Source organism: Rhinopithecus roxellana, chromosome 18, assembly GCF_007565055.1.
Source record: "Rhinopithecus roxellana isolate Shanxi Qingling chromosome 18, ASM756505v1, whole genome shotgun sequence".
Lineage (NCBI taxonomy): Eukaryota > Metazoa > Chordata > Mammalia > Primates > Cercopithecidae > Rhinopithecus > Rhinopithecus roxellana.
This window is the reverse complement of record NC_044566.1, coordinates 91,804,599-91,830,356: the sequence shown is the minus strand read 5'-3', so window position 1 is coordinate 91,830,356 and position 25,758 is coordinate 91,804,599. Positions and strand designations below refer to the sequence as shown.

General features: G+C 37.7%; 1 protein-coding gene across 1 annotated transcript in view; it reads right to left on the bottom strand.

Annotated features, from left to right (window-relative positions):
• Nucleotides 1-25,758, bottom strand: part of NALCN (sodium leak channel, non-selective) — a 229,742-nt gene that overhangs the window by 187,381 nt on the left and 16,603 nt on the right. The window contains exon 4 of the mRNA XM_030922022.1: nucleotides 10,914-11,045. Coding sequence (XP_030777882.1) covers nucleotides 10,914-11,045 — 132 coding nt within the window. The remainder of the gene's footprint in view (nucleotides 1-10,913; nucleotides 11,046-25,758) is intronic.

The window sequence follows — 25,758 nt, the reverse complement described above, 5'->3', positions numbered from 1 at the left end:
CTGTGAGATAAAATAGTAGAGATAGACATTGCCCATACGTGGAAAGATATTTGAAATATGTTATCTAATATTTATGTTGCAGTCTCTGTTTTCTAATTTCAAAGAAACATAATGGATATCATGAGAAAAGAATGCGTATTTGTCACAAAGGAAGGTTACGGGACAAAGCTCACAAGAAAATCAGTTCAGGCAATCCCATTCTTTTACATGAAATTCAGATTCAATAACACCAAAAAGTGATTACTGATTACCTGTATCAGTCTGGAGCTGTCTGTCAATCACCCACTCTTAGCTTATAGTGTATATCAGTATGTTAGAAAGAGCAAACTTTGAGATGGATGGTTGAATAGTCCAGATTGTCATTATTGTATTATATTTTTACCTAACAAGATAATGTCCAAATCTTTTAGAAACATACACTAAAAGTAATTGTCAGAAGAAACCTATTTACTTGAAGTTTCCCAGAAAATGAAATTAAACTCAACAATAATGTCAAAGACTGCTGCTATGGAAAGATTGATTCTTTTCTTAATTTGGTCATTCTTTGTGATTAATGAACTCAAACGTGGGTGTCAGATTTTGTTGGGGCCAAAATAAATGACTCTTCATTTTAACAAATATCATAAAACCAAATGTCTTCAGAGGAATGCAGAAATCACTGTTCTAGAAAAGAGGACTCCCTGCAAGATAGCAAAATGAATTCATGACTTATGAAACCCCTTCTGTTTCAAACACACTGTGACCAAAGGAAAAGAACAGGAAACCAAAGAGTCAGGAAGGAACCTCGTTTAGACGAGGTTAACCTCTTTATTGACCAGAAATGCAACAGAAATATATGCTAGGTCAAGAATCAGGCAATGTTGGACCCAAATGTTTCCTATAGGGTGAGGAGACTAAGGCACCTTAGATAAGGTAAAGACAAGAAGAACCTTTGTCGCATAAAGACAGGGACTAGGATGGGTTTCCTTGCTAAGGAAAGCACAGTGAGAGCAACTACCCAAGGCTGAGACCTTATAGGAAGCTGCAGGCCTCCAGAGACAGGAGGAGAAATAATCGGCTTATCTGAAAAATCAGAACAAGATCTTTTATGGACTACAGACTAGTGACAAGAACTGTGATATCACCCATATCAAGGGGCCAGCAATCTCCAAATGACACTTAAAAACCTGGCTCTGGATGGTGGGTTCAAGGTTAAGGCAACTGCAATATCCCTAAGAAAGTAGAAGTGATCACAGAGGGAGGCAGAGAGAAATAAGAAAATCTCCCAAGCCAAATGAGGCAGCATGCGAAGATTTTAAATAAATCTTATGAGAAAGAAAACAAAATTCTAAAATTCAAAATATGAATTTACTCTCAATAAAATTAATTTTGTCAAACTTTTTTTCACAATCATTTAGTTGTTTTTATTATTTTATTTTATTTTTAAATTCAATTCAATTAAATGTAACGTTCCAGGATACATGTGCAGGATATGCAGGTTTGTTATATAGGTAAATATGTGCCAAGGTGGTTTGCTGCACCTACAAACCCATTACCTAGGTATTAAGCCCCATATGCATTAGCTATTTATCCTGATGCTCCCCCTGGCTCTGATTTGTATCCTTTTTGCTTTAATAAAAATGTAATCAGAAGTATAGCACCTTCCTGATTTCTATGAGTCATTCTAGCAAATTATCAAACTTGAGAAGGCTAGTGGAAACCCCCGAGTTTATAGCCTGTTGATATGTCATATGATGTCATATGTCATATCAACCACATTAGCCATATCATATGTCATATGTCAGGGAGGCCCTGGAACCCCCTGAGCTTACGGTTGGTATCTCAAGTAAGGGCAATCTTGTAGAGGACTGTGCCCTGTGTTATAAAGTTTGTTCTAAAATCCAGATAGTTAGCATCAGAAGTCATTTACTCATATAAAAAAGAAAGTTATAAATAAACAATACTGGCAGCAAAAAGGATTATACCTTCAGTTTCAATAGAGATTATAAAAATCCTGAGAGAAAACTGTGGAAATGTGAGATATTAGTTAAAATTAATATCTCTATAAATAGCAAGCAATAAACCATCAAACTGATAAACCGTAATAATCAAACCATAAAATAAGTCATTAATCAAGGTCTCTCTTCTCCCTTTCTCCACCAGGGATTCCACTGCAAACAATGGGCCTACATGGCATTCCAGAGGGACTTTATTCACAGAAGAGAAAAAGAGAAAAATATGTTTATTTCATTTGTGAAAGGAAATGTAACTTCCCTAACATAATCACACTAGCAATGTAAAATAAAATAAAATCATAGAACTACTATCCTTATGATTGAAAATTCATAATACAATGTCAGCATATTGGATTTGTTTATTAAAAGTAGTGCTACAAAATCAAGTGTCCCAGGAATCTAAAATAGTTTCAGTATCAAAATATCTATTATTCTAATAGACTGCACTAAGAAATTAAAAAGGAAAGTCTGTATAGTCAGCTCAATATATGTAGAAGATTGAATACTCAATTCATCATGAGAAACACTGTTAGCAACCTAGAAATAGAAGTGAGTTTATTAACACGATGAAAGGCATCTATAAAAACCTACAAACAACATTAATGATGAGATCATAAGTATTCATATCAAAATATAGAAAAACACCCAGCATGTCCACTATCACTGCCACTATTCAACATTTTATTAGAGAACCACACCAGGACAATAAAAGAAGAAAAAAATCAGAGAGATAATAATTAGACATGGAAAGACAAAACCTTAATTTCACAAGATATAATTATCTACATAGAAATTCCAATCAAGTCTATAGATGATCACAAACAACAAATTGTAGTAAAGTTGCTGGCTATGAATGAGGTCAATATAAAAAAATTTAATATTATTCCTACATCAATAAAAATTTAATTGAAATTATTTCATTCATAAAAGAAACTGTAGGATATGTAGGCATGAATCTAACAAAAAAAATGTGGAAGACCTTTGGAGAAAATTATGAAGCATTATTGGAAAACGCTAAGGAAGGTTAGAATAACTGAATAGAGATGTTCTTAACATCAATTAAAATCTCATTAGTACAATGAATTAAATTTTCATAATGTAGAGCAAGAATAGCAAGGCCAAGAACAGATAAAACAAATCTGAAGAAGAACATCAACATCAGTGAGAATGCCCTAATAGATCTCAAGGTTTATTATAAAGGATAGCACTTATGACAACATCTTATCAACTAAAGCTTTGATGTATAGACACAGACTGAGGTGTCCAGAAATAACAATCGTGCACATGTGTAAACCTGGTATAAGACAGAAATGGCACTACAGGAGTGAGGAAAGAATGAATTTTCAATGAATCTTTGAAGGACAATTGTTTATATATGGGAAAAAAATTCAAGTCCTTATCTTATTCCAAATGTATTGGAGTCTAAAACCGAAAAAGCACAACTTGAAAACTCTAGCCTTTACTATAAGAGAATGTCTTTCGTAACTGTGGTATAGATAAGACACAAAAAGCACTGACCAAAAATCAAAGATGACTATATCTTGCAGTGTCAAAATTAATAACTTCTATCGAAGAAAAGACAGCAAATAAAAGTTGAAAGACAAGCTGAACGCTGGGAGATGTCTGCACTGCATATTACTAGATAACTGAAAAATCAATTATGGTACAGATTAAACAGGTAAAATTATAGAAGATGAAACTCAGGACTGACAGAATATGAAAAAAAGGTCAAATCTCTGTAGTAACCAAGAAAATGTATATTAAGACTATAAAGATTATATTAAATTATAAGAAAATTTAAAATCCTGAACATAAAAAAGTAGCATGAAGTAGAGCTGCTCATATATCCTGGGAGGAACGTAAATTGACGCAAGCACTTTGAAGTTCAATTTAACAATATTTAGCAGAGCTGAAAGTGAGCATATCTAACAAACTCACAATTTTAAGTCTAGGGATATGTTTAGAAAGAACTCTCCCAAATGTGCCACAGAAACTCAAATGAGAATGTTTACTGAGGCATTGTTTTCAACAGCAAAAAGTTGGAAGCAATTGAAATACCCATTTCCCTTATATGCAGAACAAATAAATGCATGCTTAAATTGACATGAATCAATTTCCCAAATATAATGACGAGTGAAAGAGAAAAGTGGCATCTTAATACTTCGTACTATTATAAAACATGCATTGATATGATGAATATAGTTCTCTGTAGATTAGGGAGAAGGAGGAGATCAAGAAGTAGTACACAGGGAGCTTCTACTCTACTAATGATATTTTATTTCTGAATGAAAAACCTAATCCAAACATGAAAAACTATTAATTTTTTAAAAATCTGGGTGATGGACCCACAAATATTGGTTATAATATTTTTTCTATGGGTTGAATTTATGAAATACTTTCTAATTAAGAAGGAAGTAAAAGAAAGTCACATATTTTCAAAGGATAGAAATTTCAAAAAGAAGGAAAAATAAATAACTATAGAAAAAGAATCCTGCAAAATAATCACATTAATATGCAAAGGCTAATGGTTGCTTCTGACATCATAGGTGTCTGACATAAATAGGTATAATCCTGCCCAAATCTTATTTATGTAAAATTAATTTAGTCTCAGCACCTTTTGCTTCATCAATAATCTGTTTTAGAAACAACATTCTCTCAAGCTGTAACTTCTCTTAACGAACTAGCATCTTGGCAGATTATGACTCATTCCCTCCGACAAGACAACTTAATACATAATTTTGTTCTCTACCACAATAGAGAATGATTTTTAGATCTATTGGAAACATGGATTTAATAACTGAAACTGCTCATACGGATATGATGTGTTGAGATAAACACTGACTTGGAAATTGTTCTTAATTTCTTCTTCTAGATTCACTAAAATTTCTTTGATAAATCATGTTATTGCTACAAATTTTAGGTATAAACCTCACTCAAGATTATACCCAATAATCTCTTCAGATTCTCACAAAACTATAGCTCCTAAGAGTAGAAAGAGGTCCCTAGAGTCACACATCCATGGCCATGCCTTATTTATTTACCTCTGATTCCCCATCACCAAGCACAACTGCCATGTAAGAAAGGATACTAGGCCCTTCTTCCTCTCTGTTCTCTGTCTTTATCATTAAGATGAGATGAAGAATTTTATATCCCTGTGAAATCTTTGCAGAGAAACTCTGAATGCATTTAAAAGAAATATTTCCTGTGAGGGACTAAGAGGGCTTAAGTAATAGATGATACTTTCTTTTCTGATGAATCTAGATCCTCTTAATAGCAGACCTCTTTGTTTAGCTCAACAAAGAGCAAGTGAAGATGCAAGTCTGGGGGTGGAGTGGAATTGCTGTGCATGAGTAGCAGGGGAAGAGCCTGCCTGGCTGATGACAAGTTGGGGAGATGTGGGAGTAGGCTGGGTAGGAGGGACAGACAGAGTTGAGAGAAAGAGGAGTTTTAGTTAATTTACTGTGGAGTATGTAGCACAGAGTCCTGGGACTTCCTTCTCCCCTTTGGGTTCATTAAAAAACATGACTGTGCTCATTAAAATTTAACACCAGGAGGTGGAAGAGGGCCGAGCTCCCCATTCAGATAGGTCTGGAGGAAATCAGAGAACATAGCTGGGGATAATGCTAGGAGGTGACAAAGAGCTAACTTTGGGCCTCTGTAGGATCGTTTGCTTGCTTGTTGTATATCTCCCATCTGTTTGTGAGTTTCTCAAAAGAAGAATTTTGTTAAAGTTGTTAATCTCCTGTGCTGTGCTGATAAATTTTGTTTAATGTACAGCCTAATGGATACAAATACATTCATATATAACAATAATAAGAAAAATATTGCTTGTATTTTATTATTTCTTAAGAAAACAAGAATATATATTTTAAAATGTAATTATGTTCATTATACAATATGACTTTATGTGCAATAATAATATATTCTCTTAGATCAAAATGAAAAGTTAAAATTCTTACAGAGGAAAATAAACTTTACCTTTTTCAATTTATCATAGGCTAGAAAAGATGTAAATTTTTTCCTGTTTCTTACCTAATTCTAAATTTAGGTTAATTAATCCAAAGTAACAAAACAAGTCCCCAGCTTCTCAACAGAAGCTAAGCAGCTTAATTTATTCTTAAAGGGTGATTTTTAGACTGGGAGTTGGCTCCTAATGGGTAAAGTGATTTATTTTAGATTTTCTACATAATTTATTCTGGAATATGTAGGAACTTAAAAAATTACTTCTTTAAAAGCTCATGACCTGTTGTGATCTATTTTAAAAATAAACTTTTCAAAATATTACATAATGCTATTGCCTTAAATACTGCATCATTATAGACTACAAACTTGAATTGCTGTTATTATAACTATTTTGAGAATTAAATAAAACAATGAATTCTTTTAAAGCACTTGGTGCATAATGGGCCCTCCAAAAAATGGTAGCTTTATTGTTGTCAATGTTAAAATATTTGACTTTAATACGAGAGTGTTAGTTGACATGCTCTCTTGTTTCTATAGCTTAAACCAAGATCCATTTTTGTAAATAAAGTTTTATTGGAAAACAACCATTCTCAGATCACACTCACTTTTGTACAATTGCAGAGTTGAGTAATTGAGACAGAGAGAGGGTGGTCTATGAAAGGCAAAATGTTTACTATCTGGGTCTGCAAGAGTTTGCCGACCCCTGGCCTAAACTCAAGCCATTTTTATAAACCTTATAAAAATAGAATATATTATGAAAAAGTAAGTTTAATTAAATTGACTTTTTCACACTCATTGGAAACAAATAACTTTGTCTTATGTATAAGTTTCTAATACAAAGAGAAATGGCAATGTAATTTGAATTAAAACCAAACATACTTGGGGAAAGCCAAATACACAAAATAAAACAGAGTGGAACGGCCGGGAGTGGTGGCTCATGCCTGTAATTCCAACACTCTGGAAGATTGATATGGGTGGATCGCTCAAGCCCAGGAGTTCAAGACCAGCCTAACCAATATGGCGAAACCACATCTCTACTAAAAATACAAAAATTAGCTGGGTGTGCCTGTTATTTCAGCTACTTGAGAGGCTGAGGCAAGAGAACCACTGGAACTTGGGAGGCAGAGGTTGCAGTGAGCCGAGATGGTGCCACTACACTCCAGCCTGAGTGACAGCGTGGGACTGTCTCAAAAAAAAAAAAAAGAAGAAGAAAACAACAACAAAAAAACCACCAAAACCCCCAAAACCTAGAGTGGAATAAATTCAGAATGCTTAAGTAGTTCAAGAGTAAACTGATGGGGTCTATCTGGTTGTTCAAGTGAACAAAACCACCACTACCTAGTTTATTTATTTATTCATTTTTTCCAGGATTTCAAAGAGTTAGTTGTTAGATGGTTAACTGATTTGCCACTTTGTTAAGAATGAATGACATGTAAAAAGCTGCATTCATGTAAACCAGTGTGATAAGTTTGGGAATAAGTGTACCCCCGTGAAACCATTACCATCAATGCCATTGACATATCCACCACCTCTCAAAGTTTCCTCCCACCCCTTTTCTTCTTCTTATTGTCAGGTGACAACAATTACTGGACACATAATATATACTGAATTCCACCATCCAGTCCTGTCTGTCTGTTGTTCGGGTTGTTTTTAGTTTTAATATTATATAAAAGACAAGGATTTACCAACTACTCCTAGACTCTACAATACACTTGAATAATAACCAGTCAACTGTACAGTATTCAATTATTTGACATTTTGTTGGAATTTCTTATAGTATGAGGATAAATCATCTACCATACATAAATACGTTAGGAAAGGATCGATTTTGTATGTGAAAATGTTAGGTAAAATTTACTAAAGAATCCCATCCCTTGCTGTTGCCACTGTGGAGGGCCTCTTCACTTATGCTCCAGGATTGGTTTAGTGTGACCACCTGGCCACCCTGGGCTAGATCACAAAAGCAATGTTACTGTAATCTCTAATGTCAGGATTCCCTCAGGAGCAGGTGCAGATTCCTCCTCCCAGAGAGATGAACATAATTGTAATCTCTTGTGGTCATTTCTGCTTTTGTTCCCTGGCATTTTTGTTAGCAGCTCTTTACCTACTGATGCCATTACTCTTGTATCATTCTTCCATCTCATCGATCTTTCCACCTCTCCCTCCTCAGAGCCTTGAAGTAATCTTTGAGTCTCTTCTATGTTAAATAATTTCCTCTACATTCTCAATCTTTGTTCCCAGAATCTACTTTCTGTCTGTGTCTCAACTGCTTCTCTCCCAAATGCATGAGTTGCCCCTGCAGCCCTTTCCAGCCCTTTCTAGTAGAATATGTGGACGAGGAAGAGGTGCCTCAACCATTACTCCTTGATACTTCTTTGCAATGTATTCCATGAAGTTAAAACATACCTCATGGAATGCATGAATTCACCAACAGAAGGACAGAAGGCACCCACTCTCCCTGTGTTGCCTTCTGTCCTTCTGTCAATCTGTTCATCAGTCACTTGCTCATTCCCCGTGACTTTGCTCCCTGACTCCACTCTTCTCTCTAAGAACTGGCCTCACTCTGAGTGACTTCAGTGTCCATGTGAAGACTCAGCCAGTGCCTTAGCTTCAACAGTCCTTTCCATTTCTTCCTTGACTCCATCAATATGTTTAAGCCACCCACATCCATGTGACACCCTAGATTTTGTATTACATTACTCAGAATTACTACCAAATTGTAAAATCCTGGACTCCACTCACTGATCACAACCTTTTCTAGTTCTATTATTCCATCACTTCAGTGGTACCTGTTCTTTAACCGTATAGAGACCATTGATCCTTCACCTTCACTCCTCCAGTCCACATCCAACAGAGACCACAGGGTCATCATTGCCATCACTGCCAGCAATCCATCTTTTCCCTTTGTTTCTCAGTTCCCCCAGCCTGAAAAAAAAAACCCTAAAGCTGGATTGATTTAAATGTTGCTTTTCCCTCTTCTTATACAGGGCTAAAAAGTTGCAGATCTGTCTCGTTGTCATCCTAAATGGATCTTTAATATTGCATTTGCTGTACTGTTAATTTTTTGCCTATCCCCAGGCACCTCTTTCCTCTCCCCTTTCTTCTCCAGCTACCCACTGCATTATCTCATTATCTGGCCAGATGCAGACCTTGCTTCTGACTTCCTGGGAAAAAAAGAAATAACTTGATGAGGCTTCCTTCATTGTTCATTCCCTGTGTTAGAAATTTACCTGCAAATATTAGTATCAGTCCAGGTTTCTCTCTGCTTTTTTTTTTTTTTTTTTTTTTTTTTTGAGATGGAGTCTCACTCTGTTGCCCAGGCTGGAATTCAGTGGTGTGATACCGGCTTATTGCAACCACCGCCTCCCAGGTTCAAGTGATTCTCCTGCCTCAGCCTCCAGAGTAGCTGGGATTACAGGCGCCTGACACTACATGTGGGTAATTTTTTGTATTTTTAGTAGAGACGGGGTTTCATCGTGTTGGCCAGGCTGGTCCCGAACTCCTGACCTTGTGATCCGCCCGCCTAGGCCTCCCAAAGTGCTGGGACTACAGGCGTGAGCCACCATACCTGACCTTCTCTCTGCTTTTAATGACAATCCATTCATTGTGTGCTTGATTTTCAGCAAAATTATACCTATTTTTCAGAGGCTGGGCTGGATATAATTTCTTCATCAGCCCCTGTCATTAGTTCTCCATAGCACAAAACTCTTTTGGTTTACTTTTTTTTTTTTTTTTTTTTGCTAGATTGTAAGCTTCATATACCAGGTAGCTATTGGGCCAATGTTGCATCACAGAGACTGTAGCCCAGTAAAAGTTTTGTATTAATGATATTTTGTTTCAGGAGATACACTTCCATGAAGAGGAGAACTCAGAAGTGACTACTTAAAAGTTTCTTGATATCCACATAGATGTCTACACTCAATAGGTACATGCAATCAATTCTTTTTCAGAAAAGCTTGTGTGTGGGTAGACTAAACTTTTATTAACCAAACATGTTTTTAAATGTACTGAGAGAATTCTAGGAATCTAATAACACTTAATTATATGACAAATTGATGTTTTTTATGTGAAAAATGCTTTGGTAATATGAAATAATCAAATTGTGACTCTTCTGCTTTTTCAGTTTACTTTTTCATAGGTTGGATTTATTGAAGCATTGTACAACTGTATATGTATACCTCACTCACACGATGAATGGGTTTCTATGTTGTCAATTTTTTCATAAATATGTAACCATTGAATTCTAAGATATAGTTTAGGTAACTTTTTACATTGAAAAAAACAAAGAAGTTGGAAAATTATTAAAATGTTCTAATATAAATGCAAAATGCTTATTGAAAGAAATAAAAATTAAAATATTTTAAGAATCAGGTATTAACTAAATTACTTGATCAATAGGAAGTACTATTCCAAAACTCTAATATGATATGTAGAGTGCTAGGGAGATGCTTACTTATTTAATCATGAAACCTGCCTTTAATTGATGTCTTTAATGTAGGTTGTAACACCCATTTCTAGAGCAGTAATTATCATTATCATCTCCCTATATTTCCTTCCAGCCCCCTTCTAGGTATTGTTGAGCTGACCTGCTTGCTTATGATCTTCTGAATCTGTGCCTGCTTGTACTTAGTAGAAAACAAACTAATGTAAGCTGAGAAAGAGAGAGATAATAAGAGGTGGATAGGAAAACAGCAAGATCCTAGAGAAAGGCCCAGGGGAAAAGGGTTACCTTGGCAACGTGAAATACTGTGAGGAAAATGACTCAGGCCCACAGCGACAGGAAATGCATCAAGCCACACCATGACCAGAGGAACCACTTAAGAAGCAGACAATGATTCAGCTTTGGTGAAAGTCAAGTAATGCACAGGCTACACTTCACTTTCGCATCTCTAAGAGGCACCGTCCGCGCTTCGCCTGCTCGCTGCCCAGCCATCTTCCCGGCGCAGAGCCGCTTACCTCCGCCAGGTAGAACTCGTCGTACTGCCTCCTGAAGTTCTCTCCTTTGTAGTAGTTGCTAGCCGCCACGATCACGTCGACAGTCACCATGCTCAGGATGAACATGTGGAAAACCGATGATCGCATCATTTTCTGAGGGGGCAAAACAGACAGACTCTTAACAAAGAAATAAACCTCATGATTCAATGTAATGGACGGGCCTAGGCCTTGGCTGACAGCACCTTCGTGATGTGCTGCTCTGCAAAACAGGGCTTCCAAGATAAAGCCATCCATGTCCCGTACTGCTGAACTGCGCAGGCAAGGGAACCTTTCTTTCAGGCAGCTAAAAAATGACTAGGAAGATGGTTAATATATTCTTTATATATATTTTTGTTCCCTACTTTCCCCCGGCCCCCGAGTACCCATCCCAGCCTCTGGCAACCATCCTCTACTTTCTATGTCTATGAGTTTAATTATGTTGATTTTGTGACCCCACAAATAAGTGAGAACATGTGATGTTTGTCTTTCCGTGCCTGGCTTACTTCGCTTAACATAATGATCTCCAGTTCTATCCATGTTGTTACAAATTACTAGATCTCGTTCTTTATTATGGTTGAATAGTACTCCATTATGCATATGTACTGTACTTTCTTTATCCATTCATCTGTTAATGGCCACTTAGGTTGCTTCCAAATCTTGGCTATTGTAAACAGTGCTGCAGCAAACATGGGAGTGAAGATTTCTCTTAGATATACTTACTTCTTTTCTTTTGGGTGTATGCCCAGCAGTGGGATTGTGAAATTACAGCAGCTCAATTTTTAGTTTTTTGAGGAACCTTCAAACTGTTCTCCATAGTGGTTGTGCTAAACTGGGGTGACACGATGTCTTATTGTAGTTTTCATTTGCATTTCTCTGATGATCAGTGATGTTGATCGCCTTTTCTTATGCCTGTTTGTGTCATTTGCATGTCTTCTTTTGAGAAATATCTGTTCAAATCTTTTGTCCATCTTTTGATCAGATTATTAGATTTTTCCTATAGAGTTGTTTGAGGTCCTTAAATATTCTGAATATTAATGCTTTGTCAGAGCGGTAATCTGCAAATATTTTCTCGAATTCTGTGTGTTGTCTCTTCACTTGGTTTTAATTGTATTTTTTGCTGTGCAGAAGCTTTGTAACTCGATGTAATCGCATTTGTCCATTTTTGCTGTGGTTGCCTGCGCTTATGGGGGTATTGCTCATAAAATCCTTGCCCAGTCCAATGTCCTGGAGATTTTCCCCAGTGTTTTCTTATAGTAATTTCATAGTTTGAGGTCTTAGCTTTAAGCCTTTAATCCATTTTGATTTGATTGACAGAGATAGGGGTTTAGTTTCATTCTTCTGCATATGGTTGTCCAGGACCATTTTTTGAGGAAACTGTCTTTTCCCCAGTGTATGTTCTTGACATCTTTGTTAAAAAGGAGTTCACTGTAGGTGTGTGGATTTCTTTCGGGTTCTCTCTTCTGTTACATTGGTCGCTGTGTCTGTTTTTATGGTGGTACCATGGCGTTTTGGTTACTATAGCTTTGAATTATAAATTGAAGTCAGGTCATGTGATTCCCCCAGCTTTGTTCATTTTGCTTAGGCTCTTCTGTGGTTTCATATAATTTTAGAATTTTTTTCTATTTCTGTAAAGAATATCATTGGTATTTTGATAAGGATTTAATTGCATCTGTAGACTGCTTTGGGTAGTATGAACATTTTAACAATACTGATTCTTCCAATCCATGAACATGGAATATTTTTCCATTTTTGGTGTCCTCTTCAATTTCTTTCATCACTGTTTTATAGTGTTCATTATAGAGATCTTTCAATGTTTTTGTTAATTGCAAGGAATTTTATTTTATTTGTAGCTACCGTAAATGGGATTACTTTCTTGATTTCTTTTTAACATTGTTTGCTGTTGGCTTATAGAAATGCTACTAACTTTTGTATGTTGATTTTGTATCCTGCAACATGACTGAATTTGTTCATCAGTTCTAATAGTTTCCTTGTGGAGTCTTTAGGTTTTTCCAAATGTAAGATCGTGTCATCTGCAAACAAGGATAATTTGACTTCTTCCTTTCCAATTTGGATGTCCTTTATATCTTTCTCTTGTCCTATTTTTCTAGCTGGGACTTCCAGTACTATGTTGAATAACAGAGGTGATAGTGGGCATCCTTGTCATGTTCCAGATATTAGAGGAAAGGCTTTCAGTTTTTCCCCATTCAGTATGATACTAGCTGTGGGTCTGTCATATATGGCTTTTATTAAGTTGACATATGTTTTTTCTATCCCCAGTTTTGTTGACGGGTTTTATCATGAAGAGATGTTGAATTTTGCCAAATGCTTTTTTAGTATGAATTGAAATGATCATATAGTTTTTATCCTTCATTCTGTTGATAGGCTGTATCACATAGATTTATTTCCATAAGTTGAATCATCCTTGTATCCCAGGGATAAATCCCACTTGGTCATAATCCATATTATTCATATTTTCTTTGTTTTATCTACTTTAATATCCACCATAGCTCTGTATGGTGAGATACATTACTCACATTTCACACAGTTCAGAGAGACTAAGTCATTTTTCCAAGGTCACACAGCAAGTACACAACAGAATCAGGCTGTTACCCTAGTCTATTTAAAGTCCATTCTGGGGCCCACTGCCCACTGTGGGGTAGAGAATACTTACATGGAGAGAGTGGAGGCTGAAAGCCCTGGGCAGCAGAAAGAGGAGAGAGAAGCAGACCTATGGGAAGGAACTGAGTGCAAACAACACACCGCTGAGCCACATCTGCCCAGGGACTAGTGCCACCACACATCCTCTTTCTGAGGTTTCATTTCTTCTGGGTATTTATGAACATATGCCCTTACTGATCTGACCTGAGAATCCTTCAGTCCTTGCAACTCAAAGAGCCTAGCTAAAGTACACCCTTAAAATGGGGTAAGAGAACAAGAACTGCCTCCTCTGAGCACTGCCAATGTCTCTATGACTCTATGTATGTGTTTTCCTGGAGTGTTCCTTATCTTGCAGCATGGGCTCTGGGCCAAACTGCCTGAAGCTGAGACTCCGCCACTTACTGGCACTGTGACCCCAGGGAAGTTACTTAAACCTCTGTTTTCTCATTGATAAAGTGGAGAAAATAGTACCTACTCCAAAGAGTTGTTATTAATTTTAAATGAGTCAATATTTGTAAAGGGCTTAGAATGGTGATTATACTTACAAATATTCTACAAAGGTTTACAGAAAAAAGGAATCAATTTTGTGAATCAAGCATTTTTTCTGTTCAGGAATGAGAAATTAATTACCCGAGGTCGAAGAATTAATTATGTGGCAGCCCAGAATCTAGTGAGGTAAGAAACATTGACAAGGATCTAATAATTTGAGACACGCCAGTGACATTGGGAAAGTAGATTTTTATTAAGGCTTCCTGTCACCGTGGCTATTGATGCATATTCATTTGCCTTTGACTTTATTTTACAGGTAATACAAAATCAAATTCTAGAGCTGCCAATCAACATGTTTATACGCACATCAATTTACCTGCAGAAATGACTGACCTTCATAACACAGATAGGCAAATTATCTGGCACGTTTCTATGTGCATTAAAATATTTATTGTTATTTAGTCTTTCTTGCATTGTGAGAGTTAAATTCCATAACTATTATTCCTTTTCTATACTCCTTTCAGCATAATGTTCTATTAAAAACATTTCTGCTGATTTCCATTTCATTGACATGGCAGAAAAGCCACAACTTTCTTTTTCTATTTTCCTTAACTGTGGATTTATGTCTTAAGTAAACTGTGATTACTGAAAGATCCAAACAAAGCTTTTAGCCATGGCTGTCAAGAAACTTTTAAATTGGTTTTGTAACTGTCACAGCTTCACTTTGGTGCTGTCATTATAATTAGGTTGTTTTTTGTCTGAATGTCTACGTGTCCCTGTTGGTTCAGAGTTATTAAAATAATCACTTACAATGGATTTTGATACACTATAATCACCACCGTTTAGCTGACTTTCTCCAAAGCAGTAACTTTCAAATATTAAATAAGAATTAAGGTGATAAATATGTGCAGTACCTACATTTAAATATTAAAATCAGTAACTCCAGCGTTAAAGTTAGAGCTAGTGGCATGGCCCACTTCAACTCAATTCAATTCAGCCAGTGCTTGAAACTGGGTGCCAGTTTCTTTAATGCAAAAAGGATGATGACATTACATTTAGATTTATGCTTGTATCTACAGGAAAGTCCAAATTGGTACTTTTCAATTTTTTATTTTCTAATAAAAAATAATATAAAGGAAAATGTTAAAGTTGAGTCAGTGCCACAAAATATTATATGACTTGAGGTCTTCACAATTGCATTATTTAATATGGATGCATGATGTATCCCTCTACCTATCTGTGTAGACAGATGAACACATACATCTCTAATATGTGTATGTGTGTACATATGTGTATTCACATATGTGTGTGCATATTCTTTTTTACTTGTATATTTTAATATAAGGTCCTTCAGATTTACACACACATTCAATTTTTTAAAGTTTCCTTTAATTGCAATGTCATTTTGGTTTGCATTTTTTAAAAGCAGAGGAGTTTTGGATATGTTTTTAGATTGGCTTTGATCCAAGAATTACTTATCTGTGTATATGACAGTTGGAATTTTCAAAATACAAAGAATCTGTACTAGATTAATCCCCGAGGCAGCGTCATCTGTCAGGAATGCTTTAGAGCGTTGTTACTCAAAGTGTGGTCCCTGGACCAGCAGCATCCTGGAAGCTTATTAAGAATGCAGGATCAGGTCGGGCGCGGTGGCTCAAACCTGTAATCCCAGCACTTTGGGAGGTCGAGACAGGCGGATCACGAGGTCAGGAGATCGAGATGATCCTGGCTAACCCGGTGAAACCCCGTTTCTACTTAAAAAAAAACAAAAAACTAGCCAGGCGAGGTGGCGGGCGCCTGTAGTCCCAGCTACTCGGGAGGCTGAGGCAGGAGAATGGTGTAAACTTGGGAGGTGGAGCTTGCAGTGAGCTGAGATCCGCCCACTGCACTCCAGCCTGGGCGACAGAGCGAGACTCCGTCTCAAAAAAAAAAAAAAAAAAAAAAAAAAAAAAAAAAAAAATGCAGGATCTCAGGCCCCATTACAGGCCTGCTGAATCAGAATCTGTATCTTTAACATGGTTCCCGGGTGATACAAGGGCACATTGAATTTTTAGAAGCACTACTGTAGAGGGTATTCCTTAATAGCAGGCTGTACTGGGTGACCTATAAGATTGTTTACAGCTTCACAGTTTCATGATTCCAAAAGTCTATAATGACTAGAACAGAATACCACAGATACTGGCTGGAATGTAATATGTTGGACTACACCAACACAAAAATGGCTGCCAACCTTGTCCCCGTACCCCAACTCCATGGTCAAAAATCAACTAAATCCATTTGGCTTCATAAAAACAAAAGCATGTGTTAGTTTTGCAACCATTTGGCGGCATTATAAGACACCATTACAGACTCTCACAAAGTTAAGAAACGCAAATGCAGGTGGCCTCTAGGAGGTGAAAAAGGCAAGGAAGTCATTTCTTCCCCAGAGTCTCCAAAAGCAATGCAGCCTTGCTGATACCTTGTGTTTAGCCTAATGAAGTCCATTTGGACTTCTAACTGCAGAGTTCTAAGAGAATAAATGTGTGTGGTTTTAAGTGACTGAATTTGTGGTTATTTGTTACAGCTGCAACAGGAAACTAACAACGATTTTGACAGACGCCAGCTCAAATCGTCCTGTACACCAGCTCAAATCACCTTCTATGAAACATGACTGTATAAAAGTGCCCAGGGCTACAAAATGGTACCTGACCATAGGGTTCCATGCAAGGTGACTTGCCAGTGAGGGGTCTCTGTAACATTGACAGCTACAGATATAAAACTCTTAATAGCAACCAACGCTTTCATCTTGCTTTGTGTCAGAAAGTGTCATGAAACAATGAGTCTGGAACAACGGGACTGAGTCCAACCTCAAGCAGAAGAACAAGAAAGGTCACTTTTCCCACATTGATTCTGAGTCCTGCCGTGAAAGCAAACCTCCCAGGAGACTGTGGAAGTTTAAGCCAAACATGGGGAGGGCTCCTCACACAATTAAAATGGACACCAACAGGATAGATTATTGAAATAAGAGCTACTGTTTTCTGGAGTGCTTGGTTTGTGCCAAGATTCATTCTAAGCATGTTGCTTGCTCATGTAATAACATCTTTAATCCTCAGCAACTCTGTGAGGTAGATACTTTTGCCTTCCCCTTTACATATGGAGAAACAGGCTCAGAAAGTCTAAGTCGATTTCTAGGCCCACAGAGATAGAAACATCTTAGACATTTTGAGCCCAAACCAGGTAGTCTCTTGCCTTGTATCAGGCAGTCAAAATTCATTGGTCAACACTGCTCTATATATTAAAAAAGAGTGACAGCAGCTTCTTCACCAAGTATTTGTGGTTGGATAGAAGGTATGAGTACATGAACCCTAAATCTGAAAGCTGAAGACAATCTGTTCTTCACAGAAATATTTAAGATTGCCATGGTTTAATGGAATGTCAATTTGGAAGACAGGACGAGCTGAGTTTAAATCTTGTCTCTGTGCAGGATTTAACCTCTCTGTGACTCAGTTTTCTCATAGAGGAAATGAGTATGATGACATCTACATCTTTTGGCTGTAAAATGAAAATAAGCGAATTTAGTGTAGAGTCTAGCCTGTAGTGGACACAGTGTGCTCTGTAACTCTCATATTTCAGTCTTGGAAAACACTCTAAGGATTTAAAAGTAGAGATGCAGTCAGTTGCTTACAGGGAAGATCTGAAGGTGTAACATGAGAAATCAGGTGGAAGAGATGAGTAATCTTGAAATGGACCGCGAAAATTTATAAACTTTCAAAATGATCTAAAGCTATCCTATCTTTATTTGTGGTATAAATGCTCAAGTACTTCATAAAAGCTCTTTCTATTAAATTTCTCCAGGATTTTTCCTATGAAACAGTAACTTAAAGATTATGAAGACTGTAGACAAAGAGACAAAATAGTGGTCTTAGAGGTTGCAATAAATATAAATTAGGATAATTAATAGTATAGCTCAGAAATGAAATTCGTCTTTAAATTGCTACTTGAGTGAGTGAAATAACTCACCTTAGTAAAACCAAGTCTCTGCCACTGAATACTGCATCAGCCATGTACTAAAAGTTGTGTTTTAATTGGATTTCAAAATAAACATATTTGGAGAACAATGCAATTACACGATGAAATTCTCAGAAACCATCCTGCATATGAGCCATGAACATAAGAACAAGGACACAATATAAAAGACCAAATGCATAAAACCTAAAATAAATCTCCCATTTGCAAGTGGGACATCTTTTGCTTCCCTTATTTAGAACACATCTGGATATTCATCACTTCTACTATCAATATACACAATTATTCTGTCTAATACAAAGAATTTATATTAAAAAGGTAACACTTGTATCAACACTGAAAACGGAACCAGTGGATGTCCTTAGAGACTGCCTTTCCCATCTGTCTGTTCCTGACGTGTCCTTAGAGAGTCAGGACAGAAGGGAATCCACAAGTCAATCTCCACAAAGGTACCAAGAGTGTATGATATTGGTGGACACCCTGCCAGCTGCCACGCCCTATCAGTGGCTGGCTCTCTTTCTTGGAATGAAGAGCCAAGTAAGGGAATCCTGAATAGACCCTTTATCTCTAGGCCATGTGAGTATAGCTTTCACTCTACTCTGTAAGAGTAAAGTTAGACGTCAAATTACAAATCAACAAACAAATGTGGATGTTATTTTTTTCAATCACCAGCTCCTCTTGACTTTACAACACAAGCTAGATTTTAACAAGAAGGAAAAATGCACCACCAATGGCTGGTGTGAAAGAAATCACCGCTAAGCAGGATCGATTATGATGCCAAGCTAGTGATTTTCAAATTCCTCTTAGCCTGTGTGAAAAAAATCCAGTGGCGTCCAGTTGAATTCGCCTCCCTGTATCCACACATCCTTGGCAGTATCCTCCACACTGACTCCAGACTCAGCCATGTGACTTGTTTTGGTCAGTGAGACAGTAGCAAAGGTGAGGTAAGCAGAGACTTGGAAAATACTTGTGTGTTAGAACTTACTCTTGCTGCTCTTGGAACCCCGAGGGACCACATCAACCCTGCAGCCTAGCCTGTTTCATGGTGGCCAGGTGGCCATGGGCCCTCCCATTCTCTTCATTTCAATTAACGGTGAGCCACACCCAAAATCAGAGATGCCAGCTGATGAGTGGCTGACCACAGAGGCAGGCGTGAGCTTAGATGTAGTCAGCTGAGACTGGCTCAGACTAGCAGGGCTGTTCAACTGATCCACAAATTCATGAGCAAAAGTTAGTGTCTGTCCAGGCCATTAAGTTTTAGGGTGCCTTGTTGTTTAGCAAAAGCTGTTATACCTACCAAGCTGGTTTCCTCTTCCTGCTATATAGCTCAAGTACATCACTCAGCTTATTGTCACTGAAGTGGAGCAATGTGATTGGTTCTCACCACCAGAACAGAAATGGAAGTGTTGCATCACTTTGGATGTGTTGCTTTGAGAAAGGGTTGTGCCTTCTCAAAACTCTTCCTCTCTCTTCCACTCTACAGTGATGTTGGAAAATAGGTTCTTTGGATGGAGGCATCAAAAATTCCACTTTTTGCAAACAAAATTTTGCAACGTGCTTACACAGACATGTATGACATGTATGTATGTATATACCATCTCTGACTGAAGTGGGAATGCAGCTTTCCCCAGCTGTGGTGTGCTGGAGCTGCAATCGCGTCTCTCTCCACCTTCACGTTTACTGATGTCATGTTGGTGACTTGAAATTGGCCACGATGGGGCCATTTACATCATGGAAAGCAGCAAATGCTAACAGTCAGGACTCCTGGACTTCAACTTGATTGTTCACCACTCAGCTCCCCCAGCTCTTATGGCATCTCTGAGTCTGCTGTAGGGTATTTGGAAACTCATACACTGGTCATAAATAATAACCCTTGTGGGAACGGGAGACTATTTTACGGGCTTTTCTAAGGTGTTTTGCTTTGCTACTCTACTCTGGGTCATATATATTATATATAGTCCTTTTCTGCTGTTTAGAGACTCCTATGAATCACAATGCCACGGCAGTCACATAGCTATGATGCCTTACTAAGAACTAGGAGCACACAAAAGCCATTTCTGGGCATTGGGATACTGTCACTAAGACTACAGAGATCTGAATATATCAGTTAAAGTAAGAAATATTTAAAATAGAACTTTTCCTATATCCTGTCCAATAAAATCATGCCTTGAATTGATTTAAAACACGGGAAATTGGCTTTCTGAAAGCTTCAGTTTAGGACAACATGTACTTCCTAGAGTACAATGCCATGATGGAGATTCACAATTTAAACTATCTTATAGAACACTACTCAAAATGCCCTGGTTTCCTCACACTTTGTGGCCTACATTATGGATGAGTAGGAGAAAGGAAAAGTAAATGATGACATGTACAAAAACCTTTCAATTAACTAACCTATCATTTATGGATTAAGAACTCAATAACCCTGCATGACTTCATTATTGACTTGGAAGAAAAATTAAGAATAAAAATGCTAAAATCTTGGCTTTTCAACAATCAAGTGTTGACTTTGCTTACTTGGCTGGACATGGGTAATAAAAATCAAAAATATTAGTTATTCCACAATACTTTCTTTCATGTTCCCTGGTGTCCAGAAAGAGTAGAAAAAGCTCATATGTATATATACACATATGTGTATATATACATATATATATATATATATATGTATATTTTAGTCTGGTATTCCTAAACTTCAGTACTCAGTTCCTGCAAGGCTGGATTCATAGTAGATTCAACAATAATAATTTGTCTCCAGTGGACATTTTATAAATTCTTGGCATACGTTAGTACATGTCTCCTAACTAATATAATTATAAACATTAAACATTCAAGAGTTACAGGACTGATTCAAACTGGAGGGTGAAAATACGAGACAGGAATTTAGTTTGAGATAACTCGGCATGCAAATAATCTTAAAATGTTCTGAATATTTCTTCCAATGGGGTTTAAAAATCAAAGAAGCAAAACCGTTTAATTGCCAGTAAGACAGATAAATAAATAAAAATAACACTAATATTTTAATCTTATTTTTTATTATAATATGCCTGGTCATCTGGTGTCTATTCTAAATATAATTATTATTTGAAATATAATCAGGATTATTAGATACATATTGAATATATATTTAAATAAATATATATGGGATATTTCAAACTGAGGATTTATCAATTGCCCCCTCTGTTTAGTTTATTTGGCCACTGGCTTCAAAATTACAATAGGCCTTTTTCAAGTAGCATTTTAGCTACCCCTTCCCACATTTAGCTATCGTATTTTTCCTGGTTTTAATATTTATTCCAGGTAATTATAGCATAATCATTTTTGTATTTACTTTTTCCTACAAACTTTTCCTCCAAGTCGTTGTTTTATATTCCCGAGACATTGAAAATGAATGTGTGTGTGCGCCTGTGTGTGTGAGCGCATATGCGTGTGTGAGGTATGTGTGTGAGCATGCATGAGTGTGTACAAGTGTGTTTATGCATGTGTGTATATGTGTGCATCACATGTGTCTGTGTGTCACCGTGTCACCGTGAGTATGTGTGAGGTGTGTGAGTTCGTATAAGCATGTGTATGCATGTCTCTGTGCATGCATGTGTGTGTGTGTGTCACTGTGTGTCATCGTTTCTGAGTGTGCATTGCGAGGTGTGTGTGAGCATGTGTGAGTGTGTATGTGTGTGTAGCCATGTGTGTGCATGTGTGTGCATGTGTGCATATGTGTGTGTGTGATTGTGTGTCACTGTGTGTACGTGTGAGGTGTGTATGTGTAAGTTTGTAGATCCGTGTGTGTGCCTGTCTGCATGTGTGTGTCTGTGTGTGATTGTGTGTCACTGTATGTATGTGTGAGGTGTGTGAGTGTTCATGAGCATGTATAAGTATGTAGGCGTGTGTATGTGCACATGAGTGGGCATGTGTGTGTCTGTTACTGTTTGAGGTGTGTGCATATGTGAGCATGTGTGAGCCTGTATGAGTGTGTATATATGTGCGTGTACACATGCGTGCATGTGTTTTTGACTGTGTGTCTGTGTGTGCATGAGTGAGCGTTTGGGGGAAGCATCATTTGACACCTGCCTAGGGGGAGAGTAAGAATTTAGGTCTGCTGTATGTGAGGCTGTGTTTTCTGCACATGAATGCAGCTGGATGTGTACAATCACGTATAATTCAGCAAATTTTTGGCAAGTGCCTATCGTGAATGAGGCAATAGAGAAGAAAGAGAAACAAAAAAGAAAATGACCAAACATAATCAAGGAATCAGAGATCACTCTGTTGAGGAAGCGTTGACCTGATTTTGAGGGCAGGGATATGAAGATGGAGTGGAGAGAATGATTCAAAAAATTTCAAAATACTGAATTAATGACAGAATTGAAGAGGGATCAGATTGGATTTGGAGAGGACAAAAGGAGAAGAATAATGGGTTGGTTTGGAGGTTTCAGGGAATGCAGGGAAAACCTAGTTTCTTTGTGGGAACGGGTTGGGGAGAGAGCTGCGTTTAGTTTTTATGATGAGAAGGGTGATTGATGTGTCTGTGAGAATGCCTGGGAAACATGCCTGCTGGACATTTAGAAACGCACTTCTAAAACCTTGGAAAGGAAGGAGGGCTGGCCCTAAAGGCTGGAGTCGCTGGGTTTGGGGCATGCGAGAGAGCCGACTTCCTGGAAATGGACAGGATGCCCTTGGTTGTGAACAGCACTGGGCGAGTGTGCTGATGGAGATGACAGACAAGTCTACAGATCGAGCGGCCCACGGCATCCCACACACTGTGCCTGAATGTACAGTCCATCATCTCTAATTCTTACAAAACCCTGACAGATGTTATTATCCTCACTTTTCAGGTGATGAAACTGAGGCTTAGAGAAATTAATCAAATTGTCCCAGGTGCTCCTTGCCCACATGGTCTTCGCTGGATCACACTGCCTTCTCACGCTGGTCTGTGAGTATAGAAGAGGTTAGCTTCTGGAGGGAACCTACACTCTCATGGGCTCCATCAATTCTTAATTATCTGCCAGTTTGTGGGAAGGTTCATGAAGAAGATAGTTTCAGGAGTGCCCAGGATGTCACTTCGTCACTTGAAATGCTCACATCACACAGGCCACCTCCCCTCAATCTTAGCCTTCAATGGAAATGTTTTCAAAGAGCATTAAAACACTACAGGAATAATTTCGCCACCATTTGACCAACTTTCAGCAAGAAACTGTTACCTCCCTCTGTTCCTCACAGGAGGCACACGGTGGAATGCTACGAGAGGAAACAGATCCATTGTGCCACGTCTCATGTATATGTACTTTCATTCTCTTGTCAGAGACTTTCCTTATGGTAATAGAGCATGGGGGTGTGTTGGAAGATGGTTCGAAAGTGTGCAGCCACATCTGTCAGTGTCAAGAGATGAAAACTCCTATCTGGGCAGCAGGGGGAAAACAGCAAATAAGGGTCCAACTGAATAAACTTCTATTTGTCAAGCACTGGAGTGACCCGTCCCACAGCTGTGGCTTATGCTAAAATAGTGTTTAAACAGCTAGATACCTGCTTGGTTTGATGCTGAAAGAGTCAATTATAACTTTTCACCTTTCTAAGACTCACACTTAAGCACACAATGAAGAAATTTTCTAATTGGTTTCTTTAATACCACATAAAAGAATTGCCTTATTGACTAAAGATGGGAGAGATTAAATAGGTACATGTGTCAAGCATTAATATTTTAGATTTGTTCTTATATCTAATATCTCAAATTTTTATTTAGAAAGAAACAGTATACCCTTTAGAAACACTCAGAATTCCTGAACATCACGTAGAAAAATCAACAGATAAATGGGCAAATGAGATAAACAAGCAATCTACAGAAAATGTGTGGCCCTTGAACCTATCAAAAACCTTCAACATCCATAGGCTGTAATCAGGGAGATGCAAATTTACATTACAAGACACCATTTCATGCCATCAGGTGTAAAAGCCTGATAACATCAAGTGAAGGTGAAGATGTAGACAATGAGCACTCTTAGAAGTTTCTAAAAGGCATACAAAATAGCCCTATCATCCAGAGAGCCATTTGCCATAACTGAGAGTCAAAGGTGTTCATATCCTTTAACCCAGAAATTGCTGTCCTAGCTATCTATGTTAGAATAGCTCTCTCACGTGTGCATACAAAGGCATGGATAAGAAAGGTCTTAGATGGTCTGCAATAGCAAAACAATAATAAACAAGCTCAATGTCCATCAATAGTGGAATGAATAAATGAATGAACAAACTGTGAGATATTTTTACAGTAGGGTAATACACGGGGGTGAAAATGAAGTGGTTAAACATATAAGGTGGACTGCCTGAGATGAAATCCCCATTTAGTAACTATGTGACCATCAAATTCCTTATGCTGTCTGTGCCTCAACCTCGTCTTTTGTAAAACAGATCATATTAGTACCTACATTTATGGTGCTGTGAGCATCAAATAATTGAAAACCTAATAAAACACATAGTGGGTGATCCATAAATATTAGCTATTATTATTTCTGACAGACATACAAGTATTTTTTCTTATCTGTGTTTCTAAATTATTTCAGAATATGTTTTTTTTAAATGCAAGGAAATTGACTTAATATTATATTGTAAAATAGCACCAATTTACAAATTGTGAATTTGTAAGTGTATAGTAACTATGTGGTGTTTCTCTAAAGAAACTATCTTATACAGCATGATTTGAGCTTCAGGTGAGATTGTAATAGCCTATTTCTTTAGCCCTTAACAAACTTCTCAAGTCCTGTAAGATTGAAAAATTTAACAGGAAAAATGATCTCTGAGTTGTAAGTGCTGCAGTCAAGTCTCACTACTTAATATGACCAAAGAGTTGTGTCCTCTCTCCACCCATTCCATGAAGTTCAGGAGGGTGGTTGAGTAGTGGTTCCAGCAGAGATGGGGTAAGGCTTTCAGAGGGGATTAAAAAGGGAGGTTTCAAACAACTCTGGGTTTGCTCTACAGGAAAATCTAATACTTTGCTTAAGTAGACCTGCTGCTTCCTTCCATTTGCACCCTCCTGATCCGCTGCTCCTGGCCATGCCTCCTGTTTCTGATGCCCCCCACACAACTTCATTTTCTCCCAGTGCACCTTCAGCTTTGGGTGCTTTCTGGGGAGTCTCTTTAGGGCTTTTGATTGGGAGGTCATTAAACTCAGTCACAACCAGCCATACTTGGGTAATATGCAAGGAGAGAAAAAATTCAAAACAAACAAAACAGAATAAAGCCAGTGTTCAAGGTGAAAAAACAGGGTCAGGTCACAGACAGAAATCATGTGGCTCAAACAGAGAGTGAGAGACAGGCAGAGAAAGGCTGAATAACACTTGCAATAAATGTTCCCTTTGAGCAGATGGTCTGTTCCTTCCAATCAAACAATTCTTTACTAAGTCATAAATACTCACTAATTCTCACAAACCCAGGAAAGACGTATTCTCATCCCCATTTCCGTAAACATGTCCTATCGCCTACCACTAGTAAGTAGTGTAGCTGAAAGATGTTTCCAGAGTCTTATCTTTAACAGACTACAATAGCGTGTAGTCTCAAAACAAGATGTTGTATTGGGTGTTTATGCATCAAGCGAAGATAAGGACACCTGTAGCTGGGGAGGCAGGAGGGAGAGGCGAGGAGGTCATGTTGGGAGATGTGCATTTAGGCAGTTGTAGCACAAAAAGGAAAAGAA